This window comes from Haliotis rubra, unplaced genomic scaffold (genome assembly GCF_003918875.1).
Source record: "Haliotis rubra isolate DU_JTF1 unplaced genomic scaffold, ASM391887v1 Scf470, whole genome shotgun sequence".
NCBI classification, from domain to species: Eukaryota; Metazoa; Mollusca; class Gastropoda; order Lepetellida; family Haliotidae; genus Haliotis; species Haliotis rubra.
The window spans coordinates 453502-475071 of record NW_025767158.1 but is presented as its reverse complement, the minus strand read 5'-3'; the positions used below and the strand labels follow the sequence as shown (position 1 = coordinate 475071).

Sequence of the window (21570 nt, the reverse complement as noted above, 5' to 3'; positions counted from 1 at the left end):
ATTCCTTGTAGTTTAACCAATGTAACCTGTTCCTTGTAGTTTAACCAATGTAACCTGTCCTTTGTAGTTTAACCAATGTAACCCATTCCCTTGTAGCCCTTTAACCAATGTAACCTGTGTAGTCCTTGTAGTTTAACCAATGTAACCTGATCCTTGTAGTCTAACCAATGTAAACTGATCCTTGTAGTTTAACCAATGTAACCTGATCCTTGTAGTTTAACCAATGTAACCTGATCCTTGTAGTTTAACCAATGTAACCTGTTCCTTGTAGTTTAACCAATGTAACCTGTTTAACCAATGTAAATCCTTGTAGTTTAACCAATGTAACCTGTTCCTTGTAGTTTAACCAATGTAACCTGATCCTTGTAGTTTAACCTGATCCTTGTAGTTTAACCAATGTAACCTGATCCTTGTAGTTTAACCAATGTAACCTGATCCTTGTAGTTTAACCAATGTAACCTGATCCTTGTAGTTTAACCAATGTAACCTGATCCTTGTAGTTTAACCAATGTAACCTGATCCTTGTAGTTTAACCAATGTAACCTGAACCTTGTAGTTTAACCAATGTAACCTGATCCTTGTAGTTTAACCAATGTAACCTGTCCCTTGTAGTCTAACCAATGTAACCTGTTCCTTGTAGTTTAACCAATGTAATCTGATCCTTGCAGTTTAACCTATGTAACCTGTCCATTGTAGTTTAACCTATGTAACCTGTCCTTGTAGTTTAACCAATGTAACCTGTCCCTTTTAGTTTAACCAATGTAACCTGATCCTTGTAGTTTAACCAATGTAACCTGATCCTTGTAGTTTAACCAATGTAACCTGATCCTTGTAGTTTAACCAATGTAACCTGTTCCTTGTAGTTTAACCAATGTAACCTGTTCCTTGTAGTTTAATCAATGTAACCTGTTCCTTGTAGTTTAACCAATGTAACCTGATGCTTGTAGTTTAACCAATGTATCCTGTTCCTTGTAGTTTCACCAATGTAACGTGATTCTTGTAGTTTAACCAATGTAACCTGTTCCTTGTAGTTTAACCAATGTAACCTGTTCCTTGTAGTTTAACCAATGTAACCTGATCCTTGTAGTTTAACCAATGTAACCTGTCCCTTGTAGTTTAACCAATGTAACCTGTTCCTTGTAGTTTAACCAATGTTACCTGTTCCTTGTAGTTTAACCAATGTAACCTGTCCCTTGTAGTTTAACCAATGTAACCTGATCCTTGTAGTTTAACCAATGTAACCTGTTCCTTGTAGTTTAACCAATGTAACCTGTTCCTTGTAGTTTAACCAATGTAACCTTCTCATTGCTGCTTTACATTTGTATACTACTTCTTGTTCTGTTATAGGGAAGCATTTTCTTTTAGTGTGGTGTTAAATAAATCCTTTGTGTTTCAGTACCTCTCCCAGTGGTGGTTACAAGAATTACGTGAGACTGTCCATCAGCTTCTGCAACCAGGCCACCTTGTCCAAGGGACTCGATGCTTTCTGTTCTGCTCTCCGTGACTTCATCCCTGGAGATACAGAATAAGCCAAGCAATCTGGCCAACTATCATACCTATTCAACAAGCCACAGTTACCTCTAGGTCTGTGCTGTATAAACATCACAATATTGTGAAACAAACACATGATAATTATATAGTCCTTGTTGACAGAGAATGGTTATATGAATGAATATTCAGAAAAAATAACTTATTGTATTAGGGGTGGGACGGGATAGCCCGATACCCGGGACGGGTGGGCAATGAGTTGGACCCGGGTTCCCGTCTCAATACCCGGAACCATTATGATCCTGTGACTATGATTCAACAATGTAATATGTTATTCTTTCATGATTAAAAGGTTGTATTGTCTTTGAAGATTTAGACATAATTTACAGTCACTTCTTTTGAATATAATACATGGTTAAGGTATTGAAAAACTCAAAATTGTAGCCTCCAAGCTGAAGAAAATATTGTCATTTCTTGCAAATTCGATGTCAGGAATTAACATAACGGGTATCCGGGTAGGGTAGGGTAATAGGGGATGGTGTACCTGGGTGAAAAATTTGGACCCGTCCCAGCCCCATATTGTATACTTATAGCCAGGGTGAGTGAGTATGATTTTACATCATTTTTAGCACTATACCAGCAATATTAGGGCTGGGAAGACAGAATCGAGCATATCACATTATATCCATGTGGGGAATCAAACCTTGGTTCCAGGTGTGACAATACAATCCTTACACCACAAGACAACAGCAAGAGTAACCGCAATAGTTAGGACAAGGTTGACATTTGTGCAATTTTTCCCATACAGGTGCACATATATGAAGCTATTTCAGGAATATGCAATCTTCTGTGGAACGGATCAGCAATTACCTGTGTTACCTGGCAACTTGCACAACCTTATCAAAGGCAGCATGTTTGGAGTGAGTGAGTTAATATTTAACGTCACATCAGCAATACCTCAGCCATATTGTGACTAACAGCATGTTGGATATTGGAAAAGGTTGAGAGATTAAATTAATATGAATGGTCAACTTGATGGTTGATTCTGAATTGTAACCAGGTTTGTGTTTTTTGTTAGTTTTTATTTGCTTTTTTTTTACTTCCTCTCTTGATATGAAGAGATTGAGGACGCTAAATTTTGGTGTGGATGTTTCTCCATATGAGGACATATATTGTGTTTGATTTTAGTCCTGTGTATTTCTGCAGATTGTATTAAGATATTATTGCTGACTTTTTATCAAGTGTACATATTGAAATTTTAAAATGTTGACTACATATCTAGGTGAGCTGCTATTATATCTGTAGACCAAAATGACCAAAACAGTGTGTTCACAAAATGTCACACTTCAATGAGCAACAATGTGAACAGGTGTAAATTTGCATTATGGAGTTGGATGATGAAAACGGGGGCTTGTAACACAAAAACAAGCACTAAGGTGTATACTGACACTGTTGGGTGAGTGAGAGTGAGTTCAGTTTTACGCCGCTTTTAGCAATATTCCAGCAATATCAAGGCAGGGGGACACCAGAATGGGCTTCACACATTGTACCCTCGTAGGGAATCGAACCCGGGTCTTCGGCGTGACGAGCGAACGCTTTAACCACTAGGCTACCCCACCAACCCGACACTGCTGGGGTCTTCGCACTCAAAATCTAGTATCAAGGTATACATTGTCACTACACCAAAAGTACCTTGGAGCCAGTTTTCTTATTACAAGTCCCTGAAGACCTTCTGTATATGCTATGAAAAGCTTGGACGAATGATGCTCCATTTTGCAAATCTGCCATCTTCTTTCTGTTGAGCTAAAACTAAGGTATAGCTTTTTTTTAGAACCCCCTGTGGTTGGTTGGTTTGTTGCTGCATTCAGTAATATTCCAGCTAGATGGCTGCAGTCTGTAAATAATCGAATCTGGACCAGACGATCCAGTGATCAACATCATGAGCATCAATCATCGCACTTGGGATATAATGACATGTGTCTACCAAGTCATCAAACCTGACCACCCGATCCCTTTAGTTGCCTCTTACGACAAGCATGGGTTGCTGAAGACAAATTCTAACCCAAATCTTCATGGGATTTATCATAATTGGATGAAATTTGCTTGGACAAACATGGACAGGGGTGGACATGTGGAGATCTGGTAAAACCAGTAAAGGGGAGGACAGGGGAGGGGAAATAACCCCACTTAGACACAGTACACACAGCTGACCAGTTCTTTATGCTTTAAGGGTAACACAAAGAATCATCTTATTACATCTCAGCTAGGGATCAAACCAATGACTTTCTACTCTCTGGGCAGACACTCCACTCACTGGACTACCTGGGTTCCAGTAATGACATCTCTCTGAGAACGTGATTATCTTATCACATCAGGTTCCAAAAGCAAAGATGCTGTGTTTCTTACACTTGAGTTTGGTTGTACGCTGCTTTTAGCAATATTCCAGCAATATCACAGCGGGGAACACCAGAAATGGGCTTCATACATTGTTCCCATGTGGGGAATCGAACTTGGGTGTTTGCCGTGATGAGCAAACACTTTAACCACTAGGCTACCCCACCGCCTCTATGTTTCTTATACACTGATCAAGCCTTATCTCTCCATCACCTCACTCAGCAATGATACAGTTATGTGAGAGTGGCCTCTAAATAACTGGACCAGACAATCCAGTGATTGACCACAAGAGCTAATTGGGAAGACATGCAATCAACCAAATCATGAAGTCAGATTAGGTCCATAAGGTCAATTCCTACACCCAGGCAATATATATAATCAAGTGAGTGAGTGAGTGAGTATGGTTTTAGCAATATTCCAGCAATATCACAGTGGGGAACACCAGAAATAGGCTTCACACATTGTACTTATGTGGGGAATTGAACCTGGGTCTTCAGCCTGACCAGGCTACCCCACCGCCCCATATCTAATGCATTTCACACCACCTCCAGCAATATTCCGGGAATATCATGGCTGGGATACCAGAAATGAGCTCCAGTCTATGAAGAATCCACGGGGGAATTCCAAGTGGTGAGCATTTTACACCACCTGCAGCAATATTCCAGCAATAGCATGGCTGGGACATCAGAAATGAGCTCCATCCATCAAATAATTAGTAACAACACATTTGTAGAGCACCTGATATCCATGTCAAAGATGCTCAATGCTGCTACCTGTGAAGGTCAGGGTTAGAATGAACCTTCAGTAGCCCATGCTTGTCGTAAGAGGCGACTAACGGGATCGGGTGGTCAGGCTCACTGACTTGGTTGACACGTCATCGGTTCCCAATTGCGCAGATCAATGCTCATGATGTTGATCACTGGGTTGTCTGGTCCAGACTCGATTATTTACAGACCGGCGCCATATAGCTGGAATATTGCTGCTGATAGAGGCGTAAAACTAAACTTACTCACTCAATGCTGCTAAAATTTGTGGAATGGAACCTGGGTACGCCACAGCCACCCCCTCACTCAAAAGGAGTGAGTGAGTATGGTTTTACGCCGCTTTCAGCAATATTTCAGCAATATCACGGCAGGGGACACCAGAAATGGGCTTCACACATTATGCCCATGTGGGGAATCAAACCTGGGTCTTCAGCTTGACGAGCGAACACTTTAACCATTAGGCTACCCCACCACCTTCCTTTCCCTTACAAGGAAGTAAAACGAGAACTATAATTGTCTGAAGCATGTTTATTTACACAATGGTTTACAACGACAAAGACGAGGACAGCTATACAAATCTGGCTATATACAAGCTGCTGTAGGAAAACAGGATCTACACAAAATAATTCATTTCTAATCGTCAACACTTCACATTTAAAACACACATTCCTCCATCATGTGAATGCATACGACTGTATTGCAGAGTAGCTACAAATAACCAACACATCAGGCAATCACCTGGATCCAGTGAGTGAGTTTAGGTTTAGGTCGCTTTTAGCAATATCAAGGGGGACACCAGAAATGGACTTCACATATTGTACCCATGTGGAGAATTGAACCCAGGTCTTCGGCATGACGAGCGAATGCTTTAACCACTAGGCTACCCCACCGCCCCACGTTAATACAAAATACCAAACAATTGTAGTAAATAGACTATTTAATGTGTCTGCATATTGATGACAAATGATGGACAAGCTGGTCAAAACATTTTCAGTAAGATGAGCTAAAGATGTCAATGACTTCAACCAACCTTCAGTCATGGATGGTGGAAAATCATTTATACACAGCCAGGGGTGGAAATAACTTTAAAAGTGATAGTGTACTCCGGTACAGTGGCACATGTAAAGTCACTTGTCCTGACAATTTTTCCACTATACCGACCGTTTTCTTGCTGATTTTTTAAATAAACAACATAATTAACATTGGAAAGTCAACTGGACCCCGGTACAGTGTGATATACAAATTTGCTTGCCCGACAGAAAAAAACACTGGACTCGGACGTCGGGCAATGGGTTATTTCCACCCCTGACAGCCAAGAAAAACAGACCCGGTTCTTGACTACACTACATATCAAATGTGTGTATTCATGTGAGATGGAGGAGCATAGTGTATTTAAACCTCTAAGGTATTAACAACGTTTCATTCAACATATAAACACAATGAGTGAGTGAGTGGGTTTGGTTTTATGTGGCTTTTAGCAATATTCCAGCAACATCACGGCAGAGGACACCAGAAATGGGCTTCACATATTGTACCCATGTGGGGAATCGAACCTGGGTCTTAGGCATGACTAGCAGACGCTTTAACCACTAGGCTACCCCACCGTCCCATAAACACAATGAAAGAGTCACTACCTGAAGGACCAATGAATAATGACAATGTTATTAGTATACTGATTGCATACAGTGACTACATATCCAGAAATTCTGCACGATTCTCCACATGGACAACTCCTTCGGGGAGCATAGGCTTGCACATGGTTCACCAGAGCTTCTGAATGTCTTGTGTCAATGCCAACCATACCAAGGCTCAAGTCATAATTTAAGAATTTACCAACTTCAAATGTTAAAAAACCCGCAAAACCCGGTGTTTTATAATACCTACCTACAATTTGATTTTTCGCTGGTGTCAATACAAACAAATTGTTCAAAATACTGTCATCAAAAACTGTTGAAAATCTCCAAAGCAAAACAGTATTATTAACAAATCACAAGTAGACACAATATTTATTTGAAATTGGATTTTTCTCCCATTAATATAATATTAATTTAATATGTTACAGTAATTTATAGTGTCCCGAAAATTCAGTGATTAATATCATGAGCACCGATTCATGCAATAGGTATACAATGACATGCCTTTGTGGCAGGCACAGATTTGCTGGGACCAGTAATTGAACCCAGGGGTAAAAGAGCCAAGACAGTTAACCTCTCCCACTCCAGTGCTATTGTACAAAACAATCTTTGTGCTGAATAGATCATTACTCCTATAACTTACCTAGAATGAGTTAGTTAGTGAGTTTAGTCTCACGCCGCTTTTAGCAATATCACGGCAGGGGACACCAGAAATGGGCTTCACACATTGTACCCATGTGGGGAATCAAACCCGGGTCTTCAGTGTGACGAGCGAACGCTTCAACCACTTGGCTATCCCACCGCTTTGTTGCACACAGCAATATTCCAGCTGTATGTTGATAGCCAGCAAATAACACCACACAAGCCAGTGACTGATGAAGTGAAATGGGTGCAGTGAAAAGTCACAGAGCTCATTTAGTCTCCTCTATGACAGCAGAGGTTGAAGGGAACTAGTTTTAAAATATAAACCCTACAGGCCACATGGGCTTGTATTGCTGAAAATGTCCTTGGTCCAACACCTCTTCACGGATAGCCATCTACATATAAATAAGTATAAATATGTGCTACAGGCCATTTCCTGGATGACTTATACTTGTGGGCTCTTTATGAGTGAGTGAGTTTAGTTTTACGCCGCACTCAGCAAAATGGCTCTTTATGATTCAAATTAAGACTTGTACTTCGACATCGTAATATCAATGTACAAACCAGCCTCATTGATTTTCTTGAGTTGCTGACAGGGCTACTCAACATGAAATTGTGTGTATTTAGTGTTCAATACCGGTACTAAATATTCTTATAAAATGACATCCGTAATTCAAAAAATGTTTTCAAGCTCCAAAGTTCTATACAGAGACTTTAAGGGAAATCAGCCTGTCTCCCTAAACACTTCTCTACTTTCCACACTTACATATATTTGATGAAGACAAATGTGAAACATGAAACTAAATACATCTGGGCCCCGTTTCACAAAGCTCTCGTAAGCCTAAGATCTCGTACTTCCTATGTTACAGTGTAGGAGGTACGAATGATACGAGGAAAGTTACGAGATCTTAGGCTTACGAGAGCTTTGTGAAACGGGCTCCTGGCCTATAGAAGGTTTGACATTCTTATTTGTTCATTTGACTCGGGAATACATAGAAACAAGACTGAGTTAGACCTTGTGGATTCATCTTAAATTCATTCACCCTAGACTTATTTGGCAAATGTCTTTCTTCAGAAGAACGGTTCCTGATACATAGTGCATAGGTAACGTTAAATACAATAGTGCAGAGTTCATTAGCAGTTACATTGTGTGCTGCAGTCCTTGTGACGATCATTTATTGCCACTCAAGGGAGCACATACAGACCCAGAATTATGGAAAGTTGGAATACACATAATTTGCTGAATGACTTGTCTGAAGGTGGATTTAAGACAGAAACACCCTCTGTATCCATGTGAGCAACTTGTAATATCCAGGGAGGTACCATGAACAAGTAAATGTAAATCAAACCTCCCTTTTAATAGTATTCAAGTTATATGGCAGTAACAAGACGGAACTAGAGTGATGCTGGTCTTGAACGCTTACAACTTTGGTGACCCACACAAGCATGATAACGGTGCTGACAAATCTAGAAGCACAATTTTGAAAATTTGGATTCAAATCCCAAGACGATTGGAGTGCCTCAGACAACTGGGCTACCCGTGCCTCTTTATTTAGACCAATACCTTTGTGGAAAAGGGAATTCAGTGATTGACATCATGAGCACTGATTCATGCAATAGGCCTTTCATGACAAGCACAGATTACTGAGACCTGGAATTTTACCCAAGGGCAACAGAGCCAAGATGGTTAACCTTTCCCTTTGTGAGTGGGGGAGATTAGTTATACGCCACGCTCGGCAATATTCCAGCTATATGGCGGCGGTCTGTGAATATACGATTCTGGACCAGGAAATCCAGTGATCAACAGCATGAACATCAATTTACATAATTGGGATTCGATGACGTGTCCACCAAGTCAGTGAGCCTGACATCCTTTGTGGGAACCTGAACCTGGTGCTTTATCTTAGTGCCATGGCCATAATACCATTTTTATGAAACCTGTAAGCTCTGATATGGCGCTGATATGACTTAATATGCAAAATCCACCATATAGTAAAGAACACAAAATTATCATAGTGTTTTTCTTTATCTTGCAAACCATTTTCATCATATATTGCTGATTCACTTGCCACAGGGAAATGGATGCTGGTAGAATGCTTGCCTCAACGAACTGGGTTCTGTCTCTTCATTAGCAGCAAGAGGGCTAGGTTTTGTCACAATAAGTTGGTGTAATGAAAACAATGGCATGTTCACTATATAAATACATCAGAAGTTAAAATGAGTGAGTGAGTGAGGTTAGTTTTACACCGCTTTTAGCAATATTCCAGCAATATTACGGCAGGGAACACTAAAAATTGGCTTCACACATTGTACCCACGTGGGTCTTCGGTGTGATGAGCGAACGCTTTAACATTCAGGCATCCCCACAGCCCCAGGTAGTGATGAGAATTGCAACTTGATGCATTCAGGCACGTAAAAACTTCAAAGGTTGATAACAAGGTTTCACTTTTGTTACTTAACAAGAAGATTCAAAATGTTCCAGTCAGTTGAGCTCGCCAAGCAGCAAATCCTGTCTCAGGAAAACCAGTTAGGACATTCCATATCAACCAGATATAGTTATTCTTATGCAATTTGGTTATAACATTCTACATCAACCAGGGTCCTACTGCCGTAAGTATGTAGTCAGTGTGCCCACCTGGTCCCTGTTCCGTCAGCCAAGCCACTCAATTCTCAAATGAAGTTGCACAGGTGATAAGATGACTGGAAAAATTTAAACAGCAGTACGATCTCACTGTCTCTGGATGTACAACACTCGCATCTGTGAGGAGTGTGTGTGGCAAGGGAGATAATCCACCTACAAGGGGCACAGAGCAGGCAGGTCTGATGATGGTGATACAATTGTCTTGCTGCCATATTATATGTTGAAGTCTGTAGAGTGATCTCCCATTATTACACATCACTCCGCCATAGCTTTATTGTTTTGTCATTTTCCAGAGCTGCTGATGCAATAATGTTTTCCGTTGGGTGGCAGGCACAACACAACACCACATCTGAAAACAGAAACATGGTTTCAATACTAAAACACCTACCAATGCTACAAGGAAAGAGTGACTGAGTGAGTATGGATTTATGCCGCTTTTAGCAATATTCCAGCTACATCACGGCAGGGAACACCAGAATTGAGCTTCACACATATACCCATGTGGGCAATCGAACCTGGGTCTTTGGCCTGAAGAGCGCACTCTAACCACTAGGCTACCCCACCTTCCCCACAAGGAAAGAGAAACAGTAACAATGTCAGTCTCACAGAAAATTTGAACACTTATAAGTGTGTATATTTTTACAGTGTAGTTTCACTATTTTGACCAAACAAATACCAAACAACTGAATTACCTTATGAGCTGCATAAATACTGCCTCGTCACCATCAATCAGCTGCCGCATTTATAAACTACTATAGAGTTTGCCCGATTGAGTGAGTGAGTGAGTGAGTTAAGTTTTCGCTGCTTTAAGCAATATTCCAGCAATATCATGGCAGGGGACACCAGAAATGGGCTTGACACATTGTACCCATGTGGGGAATCACACCCAGGGCCTAAATTTTCGAAGCTCTCTTATCGCTAAGGTAGTCGTAAGTTAATGTTAATGTATGGCACTAACGACTATCTTAGCGCTAAGAGAGCTTCGAAAATCTAGGCCCTGGTCTTTAGCATGAGGAGCAAGCGCTTTTACCACTAAGCTACCCCATAGCTCCGTGCCCGACTGGTAAACAGCGGTAAGTCAACAAACCATAGTCAATGTTACATACAAACTTACGAATTCACTTCTTTAAAAGGGCTATTTTCATGATGCCATATTTGCTTTTGTCTTTTGAAGCATGTTGTTGCTAGTATCCAACAAGCCAGAAAAACACCCTCACCATGTGCATGCATTCCGCCGTGATTGTTCTTCAAGATGCTTCACTCTAAATTATCAACGCCATCCAAACAAGAATGGCACTAGGAGTAATCAGACCTCAAATTGAAACTCATTTCTGCTCTGCTTACGAAGTCCACCTCCCTTTAACCAGAAAAACTCTGGCTAAACTTTGGAAGACAACATCGCAAGGCATTCAAATGACACGCATGATGTCATCATATTACTCACTTCAACCTTACTTGAATACCTAATACATGATGCAACAAAACACCTTAATCAGTCACACAAATACATTCATCTATTCTCAGATAAACCAAGCCGACAAGAACCTTATCTCATCCGCCAAGCTGAGATATACCTAGAAACAGCCCAGATTATCCATCCAACAAAAACATTCCAAGATATACTGCACCTCATCCATCTAGCATATAAACAAAAAATACACTATATCACCTACCTAGCTGAGATGTACAATGAAACACCTGATCTCAACAACCTAAATGAGATGTAACAAGAAATACTTTATATTATCCACCTAAATGGGACATAAGAAGAAACACCCCATATGATCTACCAAGATGGCATATAACAAGAAAAGCACTATATCAATAAGCCAGCTGAGATACAAGAAATAACCTATCTGAACCCTCAAACTGAAAAACACCCCAAAATATCCCAAATCTTCTCCACTAAGCCAAGAATTATTGATCTTACCTGCAAATTTTTCCACCTCATACTTACATACTCAGTCTAGAAATATCTGACAGTATCCAACAAGCCAGAAAAACACCCTCACCATGTGCATGCATTCAGCCGTGATTGTTCTTCAAGATGCTTCACTCTAAATTATCAACGCCATCCAAACAAGAATGGCACTAGGAGTAATCAGACCTCAAATTGAAACTCATTTCTGCTCTGCTTACGAAGTCCACCTCCCTTTAACCAGAAAAACTCTGGCTAAACTTTGGAAGACAACATCACAAGGCATTCAAATGACACGCATGATGTCATCATATTACTCACTTCAACCTTACTCGAATACCTAATACATGATGCAACTAAACACCTTAATCAGTCACACAAATGCATTCATCTCATTCTCAGATAAACCAAGCCGACAAGAACCTTATCTCATCCGCCAAGCTGAGATATACCTAGGAACAGCCCAGATTATCCATCCAACAAAAATATTCCAAGATATACTCTACCTCATCCATCTAGCAGATACACCAAAAAACACCTTATATCATCCATCTAGCTAAGATATATCAAGAAATACCCTATAGCACCCACCTAGCTGAGATATACAATGAAACAACTTAACTCATCCACATAAATGGGATATAAGAAAAAGTACCCTTTATCATCCACCTAGATGACCTATACAAAGAAAAACCCTATATCATTAACCCAGCTGAGATACAGCAGGAAATAACCTATCTGAACCCTCAAACTGAGAAACACTCCAAAGTATCCCAAATCTTCTCCACTAAGCCAAGAATTATCGATCTTACCTGCAAAACAGAACATTTCTCTAACTCATACTTACAGGCTTAACTCAGGCTAGAAATACCCTCACCATTTGCATGCAATCAGCCGTGATTGTTCTTCAAGATGCTTCACTCTAAAATGTCAACACCATCCAAACAAGTATGGCACTAGGAGTAATCAGACCTCAAATTGAAACTCATTTCTGCTCTGCTTACGAAGTCCACCTCCCTTTAACCAGAAAAACTCAGGCTAAACTTTGGAAGACAACATCGCAAGGCATTCAAATGACACGCATGATGTCATCATATTACTCACTTCAACCTTACTTGAATACCTAATACATGATGCAACAAAACACCTTAATCAGTCACACAAATGCAATCATCTCATTCTCAGATAAACCAAGCCGACAAGAACCTTATCTCATCCGCCAAGCTGAGATATACCTAGAAACAGCCCAGATTATCCATCCAACAAAAATATTCCAAGATATACTGCACCTCATCCATCTAGCAGATACACCAAACAATACACTTTATCACCTACCTAGCTGAGATATACAATGAAGCACCTGATCTCAACAACCTAAATGAGATGTAACAAGAAATACTTTATATTATCCACCTAAATGGGACATAAGAAGAAACACCCCATATGATCTACCAAGATGGCATATAACAAGAAAAGCACTATATCAACAAGCCAGCTGAGATACAAGAAATAACCTATCTGAACCCTCAAACTGAAAAACCCCAAAATATCCCAAATCTTCTCCACTAAGCCAAGAATTATTGATCTTACCTGCAAAACACAAAATTTCCCTACCTCATACTTACATACTCAGTCTAGAAATATCTTACAGTATCCAACAAGCCAGAAAAACACCCTCACCATGTGCATGCATTCAGCCGTGATTGTTCTTCAAGATGCTTCACTCTAAATCATCAACACCATCCAAGCAAGAATGGCACTAGGAGTAATCAGACCTCAAATTGAAACTCATTTCTGCTCTGCTTACGAAGTCCACCTCCCTCTAACCAGAAAAACTCTGGCTAAACTTTGGAAGACAACATCGCAAGGCATTCAAATGACACGCATGATGTCATCATATTACTCACTTCAACCTTACTTGAATACCTAATACATGATGCAACAAAACACCTTAATCAGTCACACAAATACATTCATCTCATTCTTAGTTACACCAAGCCTGACAAGAACCTTATCTCATCCGCCAAGAATATACCAAAGAACACCCATGTCATCCACCTATATGAGATATACAACGAAACACCTTACCTCATCCATCTAAATGAGATGGAACAAGATATACTCTATACTATCCACCAAGATGGGATATGAGAAAAAACGCCCACCTTGCTGACATTAAGCAAGAATAATGTATATCAAATATGAAAATATCCCAAGCTTCACTGCACAAGTCAGAACATTATGTCCAGGCGTAGCCCCTCCACATTATCCACAAAGAGTAGATGGTGCCATCATCGTCATGGTTACCTGTGTGTCCCTGGAGCTTCTGGACTATTTCCTTTGTCTGCAAATTCCAGATGTACACCATGTTGTCCTCTGAGCCTGACACGATCCACTGGAGAGTAGATGTACAACCGGTGATTATACAGATATATAAGGTACCACACAGATATAGCACTGTTTTTATACAGATATACTGCAGGCTACGACAGACACTACACTGGTCAATATACAGATATACCACAGGTTATCATACAGCCATAGCTCTAGCTATACTACATATACTATGATTATTATATACATTTAACTCATGTAGTATTCAGACATACTGCCTACAATAAGCAAAAATGATAGAGTGAGTGAGTGAGCGAGCTAAGTTTTATGCCGCTTTTAGCAATATTCAAGCAATATCACGGCAGGGGACACCAGAAATGGGCTTCACACATTGTTGGGAATCGAACCCAGGTCTTCGGGTTGACGATCAAATGCTTTAACCACTAGGCTATCCAACCGCTCCCAAAATGGTAGAATTAATTTTCAGGGCAATATCATTTGCTGTAGCCTAAGGTCTCACATTTTTTAAAACTGCTTGACAAAGGACTGCAGCTGCATATGACAATGCACTGACAATTGAAAACTTTTACAGCACAAATGGTCATAATTTGTCCTTATATGATATGTTCAATCACAAAACAATGCATGGCAGCTGATATTCACAGAAAGAAAGCAACAGTGTCCTCAATAAGGGACTGTTCATAAGTTATGACCCCCCCCTCACCTTCCTATAATTTCTAAGCATAATTTTAAACATACTTTTATGTACAAAATTGCTGACACCCCCATCCCCCAGTATGTGTGTACAAAATTGATGACCCCTAGCTCCCCAGAACAAAATGCCCCCCTCCTCCAAAAAAAATAAAAATAAAATAAAATAATAATAATCATAATAATAATAAAAATAAATAAATAAATAAAAAAGAAAGAAATAATAAAATAAATAAAATAAAAATCTTAAAAATCATCATCACCCGCTAGCCATAAATTATGAACGGTCCCTAATGCTGTCGCTATACATAACATGACAACAATTGCCTCCAACCTTCAATTCAGCCAGAAAGGTAAGATGGACATCAACATTGTTTGACAATGCAACTATTGACAGTAGCAGTGCCTAATGTACCCACGGCATGAAACAGCCTGATCAACAATGACTTGGCTGGGATTAACGTGGGATTGATTTTACCTCCAATGATTATGAGATCAATCACTGTCTAGGACTATGTCCCTTGCCCTGGAGGTTCAGCTTCTTTCGTGTACAATTCACTAATCTCTTTTAGACTAGACAAACAAACCACTGCAAAGAATGTTCAGGGCCAAGCAAAAAGGTAAGCAAGCCATCCTGTTAACCATGAATGACTAATGATGAGTGACTGAGCAGTAATCCAGCTATATGGCAGTGGTCTGTAAATAATCAAGTCTGGATCAGACAATCCAGTGATCAACAACATGAGAATCGATCTATGCAGATGGGATACGACGACATGTGTGAACCAAGTCAGCGAGCCTGACCACCCGATCGCGTTAGTCGCTTCTAACGACAAGCATGGGTTACTGAAGATCAATTCAAACCCGGATCTTCACATGTTCTCTTATGATAAGCATGGGCTGATGAAATGCCACATGTCAAATGTTCCACCTACCTTCCCTCCTGTTACTGAGAAGTTGGCAAATATACAGTACTTCTCATTCTTGTGACCAACATACGTCTTTAGACACTGCAACAAAGAAAAAGATACCTGTAACAGATTCATATTAATTCACTGACAGGTGTTCTTTAAACTGAGAGGGGCATTTTACGGTAAAAAATGTGTACTATTTTCAATTTTGAAATCAGAACTTCAAATTCCTGTATTTTTATCTTTTTACCCATGTGTCTTGTCACCTGAACACCCTGTTTACTTACCTTCCCTTTACTGTAGTCCCATAATTTTAATGTGCTGAAAGACAAACAGATCACATTAAACATCACTACATAGTAATATTTTAAATCTTTGAGGGCATTTAGAAGTGGAATGCATATGAAAAGCAAGATTTATGGATGTCAACTTCTTAATTGTGAGACCACCTCCGTGGTGTAGTGGTTAGACCGTCAACCCGGGAGAGCGGAAGGTCGCGGGTTCGATCCCCGACCGTGTCATACCAAAAGACGTTAAAATATGGTACTCGTTGGTCCCTGCCTGGCACTCGGCATTAATGGGTACAACAAGGACTGGTCGGCTCGGGAGTCAGTATAATGTGTCTGAGTGGGGTATTCATGCTTCACTGCGGCATGGTAACTCAGTGGGCTAGCACTATAAAACCAGCTTAAGTCTGGGCTAGTACAAGCAGCTGCACATACACATACACACGCATGCACGTCGTCATATGAGTGAAATATTCTCAAGCACGACGTTAAACCCATTTCACCTCACCTTAATTGTGAATAACACAACTTTTCAGAGTGTATGCTTGCTCCTTTATCACCTGATGATTTCTTAGTCATATTTTGTTTGTTGTTTATCACCAAACTCAGTAATGTTGCAGCTATGACGACAATCAGTCAACAATTGAGTCTGGACCAGACAATCCAGTGATTGACATCATGAGCACTGATCAATGTATCTGAGATACAATGACGTTCATCAACAAAGTTATCAACAGCCCTCACCACATAATCCCATTACAAGCAGCATGGGTTGGTGAAACTGAATATAACCTTGAGATAAAATGCATGGGCTGTTGATGACCAATTCTAACCCTGATCTTCATGGGGAGAGGCTAGCATAGGGGGGAGAGGCTAGCATAGGGGGGAGAGGCTAGCATAGGGTGCTGAAGGCCAGCTATAAACTGGAACTTCATAGCGGTTGTAAGAAACTATGAGTAACAGATCCTTATCACCAAAGGGGAGTAAGTGCAACACCAACTACTTACTTGTCAAGTGTAGCTGCAAGGATATATTTTCCATTTGGAGAAAACTTCACAAAAGAGACTGGAGGATTATCATCATCTGTGAACAGGAAGATTACCATACATGATTTCTGAAACAAGAGTCTCAAATATCATCGACTGTGTGAGGGAACGCTGCTATGATTGTGTAAAGTTACTGTTCACACTTCCGAATGTTCCCATGGCATGAAACAGCCTGATCAACACTGACTTGGCTGGGATTAACATGGGATTGATTTTACCTCCAATGATTATGAGATCAATCACTGTCTAGGACTATGTCCCTTGCCCTGGAGGTTCAGCTTCTTGTGTGTGGAGCATCTCCAACACAATAGTCATACAACCAAATCTAAGTGGCAGTTTTCTCACATGAATGAAAAACTGTTATACTGATTGCCTTATGGATGAAATATACTAGTAAACAAACATTACTTCAGTTCTGTATTTCCAGTGTGAAGCTGTCCCCAGCCTACTTAAATATTTTGATATGCACACAACTTGGTTTCAGAATTAATATATTATTCTTGCTTCAAAGTAAATTCAAAGGTTTAGTCATCAAGATTCATGTCTTAAATCACTTATATAGACCACATTTATTGTTTTTAATGCTGCACTCAATAATATTCCAGCTATATGACAGCAGTCGGGTCTGGACCAGACAATCCAGTGATCTACAGAATGATCATCGATCCACACAACTAGGATACAATGACATGTGTAAACTAAGTCAGCGAAAGTTACAGTGATATCAACTTGTACATGTTCCCATGGCATGAAACAGCCTGATCAACACTGACTTGGCTGGGATTAACATGGGATTGATTTTACCTCCAATGATTATGAGATCAATCACTGTCTAGGACTATGTCCCTTGCCCTGGAGGTTGTTTCAATACGTATATAATGAACATGCTTGTCCCCACCACTTGCTGTATATTTAAGTCAAAATGTGCATGACAAACTATACTTACAGTATATTGCATCCTATGAGATTGTCATTGCCACATTTTACTGTCCAACAGTGCAGCTGAACAGCAACATATAAATATTTTCAGTAACAGTTGGGGTGATACTTTATCAATTTACCTTAGTTTCTATTTGACACATATTTATTTCAATGATCAATCAAACAGTCAATTACACAACCACGTAAGTCTGCAATTCTAATATCTAGTTTTTGATGTAAATCTATGACAACATGGACCCGTGAAGATCCAGGTTAGAACTGATCTTCAGTTCTCCATGCTTGTCGCAAGAAGCGACTAATGGGATCGGGTGGTCAGGCTTGTTGACTTTGTTGACACATGCCATCATACCCCAATTGCGTAGATTGATGCTCAAGCTGTTGATCACTGGATTGTCTGGTCCAGACTTGATTATTTACAGACCACCACCATATAGCTGGAATATTGCTGGGTGTGGCATAAAACTGAACTCACTCCCTCCTAATTACGACATGCTGTTGCTAGCTCCAATATTCATACAGTTTGGCCCTCAGTCAGAATTATTTGCAGAATTTATGTCCTAAAAATTAAAAAGTTGTTTAACAAACTACCATTAAAATTTTGACACAGTTCACTATTTTGTTACAAAGGAGGGGTGCAAAGAAAGGGACAGCCAGGTGTGCAAGAAAGGATGGAGACAGCACAGCACAGGTTAATGAATCAATAACTTAGACGGCACTTGTGCACGTGTTTCTCGAACACCTGGCTGTCCCTTTCTCTGTACCCCTCCCTCGTAACAAAATGTAATTTTTTGAGTAAAATTGATATTTTATACTTATCCTGACTCATGCTCTTTTTGCTTGTCTCCTTCCTCTTGCGAACATAGTGGAACACTTGTATCTCCCTAATTGAAGTTCCCTTCAATGTAAAATCACTAATTAGTACACCACGAGTTACCTCCCTTCCACAAGCGCGGGAACGAGGGCGCCACCTCTACCCATGTGCCTCACTCTCTCCTCATATACTGAGCCCAACATTTTGAATTTACAGGAAATCCAAAGTGTTATTTGGGGAGGATGGGAGGGCTGACCTCATGAGTCAGGATAAGTATAAAATATCAATTTTACTCAAAAATTACATATTTTTTCCTTATCCTGACTCATGCTCTCTTGTAGTAGAATCCAACAGAGGCGAGGAGGTGGGAATATATAATACTTTGGATTTTAATAATTAGTGATTTGAACTGTGATGATTGTAATAACCCTATGGGAACTTCATAAAGGCATTGAACTGATGAATTCCTGCTGCTAACTTATCAGCTGCCATATAAAGGTTATTACAATGTACTTATTATGATAAGTATATATAATATTAATACAATGCTTAAGACTAATAGACTTAAGCTTGTTAATATGCTAGTATAAACTCCTTAGAGTTTGTTAGCTAAAATACTTTAAGATATAAACATAGCACTAAGCTTAAAATATGATTAATTTTAAGCTAATTATATAATAACAAACCTCTTTAGGGTTTGTTAGTTAAAATATTTATATGATATAGACAGTGCTGAGCTTAAGATATGAATAAAGCAGCTATATATATAACAAGCAAACTTTGTAGAGTTTGTTAGCTAATACATTTTACAATATGAGTATAGTATTGTGCTTAAGATATAATTATCTTAAGCTACATATATAATAGCCAAACTTAGTAGAGTTTGTTAGCTAATATATTTTTACAATATGAGTATAATACTGTGCTTAAGATATAATTAACTTAAGCTACATATATAATAGCCAAACTTAGTATGGTTTGTTAGCTAATATATTTTTACAATATGAGTATAGTACTGTGCTTAAGATATAATTAACTTAAGCTACATATATAATAGCCAAACTTAGTAAAGTTTGTTAGCTAATATATTTTTACAATATGAGTATAGTACTGTGCTTAAGATATAATTAACTTAAGCTACATATACAATATAAAAACTCTGTAGAGCTTATTAGCTAATAGATTTATAATGTAACCATAGTACTAAGCTTAAGATATGATTAGACTTAAGCTAAATGTATATAGCAAAAAACTCCTTAGAGTTTATTAACTAATATACTTTTATGTTATAAACATAGTACTGAGCTTAAGATATGATTAAACTTAAGCTATATATATATATAATAGTAAAACTCCGTAGAGTTTGATAGCTAATACATTTTATTATGTTGATTTAGACCTAGTATTGAGCTTAAGATATGAAGTAAACCTTAAGCTAAATATATAATAGCAAAAAACCTTTTAGAGTTTTAATAGCTAATATACTTATATGGTATCAACATAGTATTGAGCTTAAGATATGAAGAAACCTTAAGCTACATATGTATAGCAAAAACTCCGTGAGTTTGTTAGCTAATACATGATATAATGTAACCATAAAAGCTTAAAATATGATGAAAACTTAAGCCCAATATATAATAGCAAAAACTCTTTTTAGAGTTTTGATAGCTAATATACCTATATGATATAAACATGGTACTAAGCTTAAGATATGAATAAGCTTAAGTTACATATATAATAGCAAAAACTCCATAGAGTTTGTTAGCTAATACATGTTATAATGTAACCATATTGCTTAAGATATGATGAAACTTAAGCCAAATAGCAAAAGCTCTTTAGAATTTGTTAGCTAATATAGTTATATGATATAAACATAGTACTGAGCTTAAGATATGAATGAGCTTAAGCTACCTATATAATAGCAAAACTCCGTAGAGTTTGTTAGCTAATGTATTTTTACAATATGAGGTATAGTACTATGCTTAAAATATACTTGACTTAAGCTCACATTATATAATAGCCAAAAAACTCTGTAGAGTTTGTTAGCTAATGCATTTATCATGTAACCACTGTGATGATAAAAAGCGAGCTTAAGCAAATTATATATAGCATGAAGCTATTTAGTACTGTTATAAGATAAGTAAAAATCTGTAAGATTGACTTATCTTCTCAGAGAACTGTCAACTGTTGTGCAAGGACCATGGGATCAAATTGGTGGATACCTGAGATGTCCTCGGTGGTGATATCTCTCAGATAATGGTTGGCAACCACCATATCAGGATCTACAGTAATAAACCCTCCATTATTTCAAATAACATTTGTGTAGATGAAATTGTAGAAGTTAAGCTCTAATATCAAAGAGTATTAAAGCTCATGGAGGGTCGGATTAGGTCCATCTGTCTTGTATGCGTAGTATGACAGTTCTGATCCAAGCGGAGATATAGTGCATTGAGACTACACTCTGCGTAAGTTGATGATAGAGGAAAAAAAAATCTGTTGTATTTTTCTTCCTGTTTGGTTTGGTGGAGATAAATTTACAGTGCTCTTGCTGGCCAAGCGTGATAGCATCATCATTATCATGGAGTCCAAGTATGTCATCCAGGCATGTTCATAAACCTCACTTGTGAGGTGTTGTAACACTATATTCATATCCCCAAGTTGGTGCGTGAAACTTCCGTTTATTCTCCAAACAGAAACTTAGTAGGTTTACTAACCATCTAGTTGTGTTAGTAGCTTGATGATGAAATTCAGGTGTAGTCTGAAGCAGCTGTGGATTTCGATCCACTTGTATCCGCGTCGTCTAGGTAAATGCGTTGCGATGTCCTTGGCGATGTATGTGCACAACCGAGGAGTTTGTGTCCTCGATGAACTTTATGTAAAATCGCCTGACTGCTGTGCCCTTGTCTAAACTTGACAGAGGGAGGTCTCTAACCTGAAGAAAGCAGCCTAATCATGAAGGTTCAGGTTAACTGGGCTGTAAGGAGGCTTGCTCGTTCATTGATATAAAGTTGTCACTTGCAGCCTATGTCTTGAACTGTGAACTATGC

General features: G+C 39.0%; 2 protein-coding genes across 5 annotated transcripts in view; one reads left to right on the top strand and one right to left on the bottom strand.

Moving 5' to 3' along the window:
* The window catches only part of LOC124290665 (uncharacterized protein YER152C-like), a 30003-nt gene extending 27459 nt beyond the window's left edge, over positions 1 to 2544 (top strand). Inside the window, exon 11 of the mRNA XM_046727457.1 lies at positions 1397 to 2544. Coding sequence (XP_046583413.1) covers positions 1397 to 1529 — 133 coding nt within the window. The 3' untranslated portion in view covers positions 1530 to 2544. The remainder of the gene's footprint in view (positions 1 to 1396) is intronic.
* Positions 2545 to 9243: 6699 nt separating this feature from the next.
* The window catches only part of LOC124290666 (WD repeat-containing protein 5), a 34337-nt gene continuing 22010 nt past the window's right edge, over positions 9244 to 21570 (bottom strand). For all 4 annotated transcript variants that reach the window (XM_046727460.1, XM_046727459.1, XM_046727458.1 and 1 more), the window contains exons 10-14: positions 16732 to 16807; positions 15725 to 15758; positions 15462 to 15536; positions 13789 to 13876; positions 9244 to 9912 (exon numbers count right to left, since the gene is read on the bottom strand). In XM_046727460.1, the coding sequence (XP_046583416.1) occupies positions 9812 to 9912; positions 13789 to 13876; positions 15462 to 15536; positions 15725 to 15758; positions 16732 to 16807 (374 nt within the window). In that variant the 3' untranslated portion in view covers positions 9244 to 9811. The remainder of the gene's footprint in view (positions 9913 to 13788; positions 13877 to 15461; positions 15537 to 15724; positions 15759 to 16731; positions 16808 to 21570) is intronic.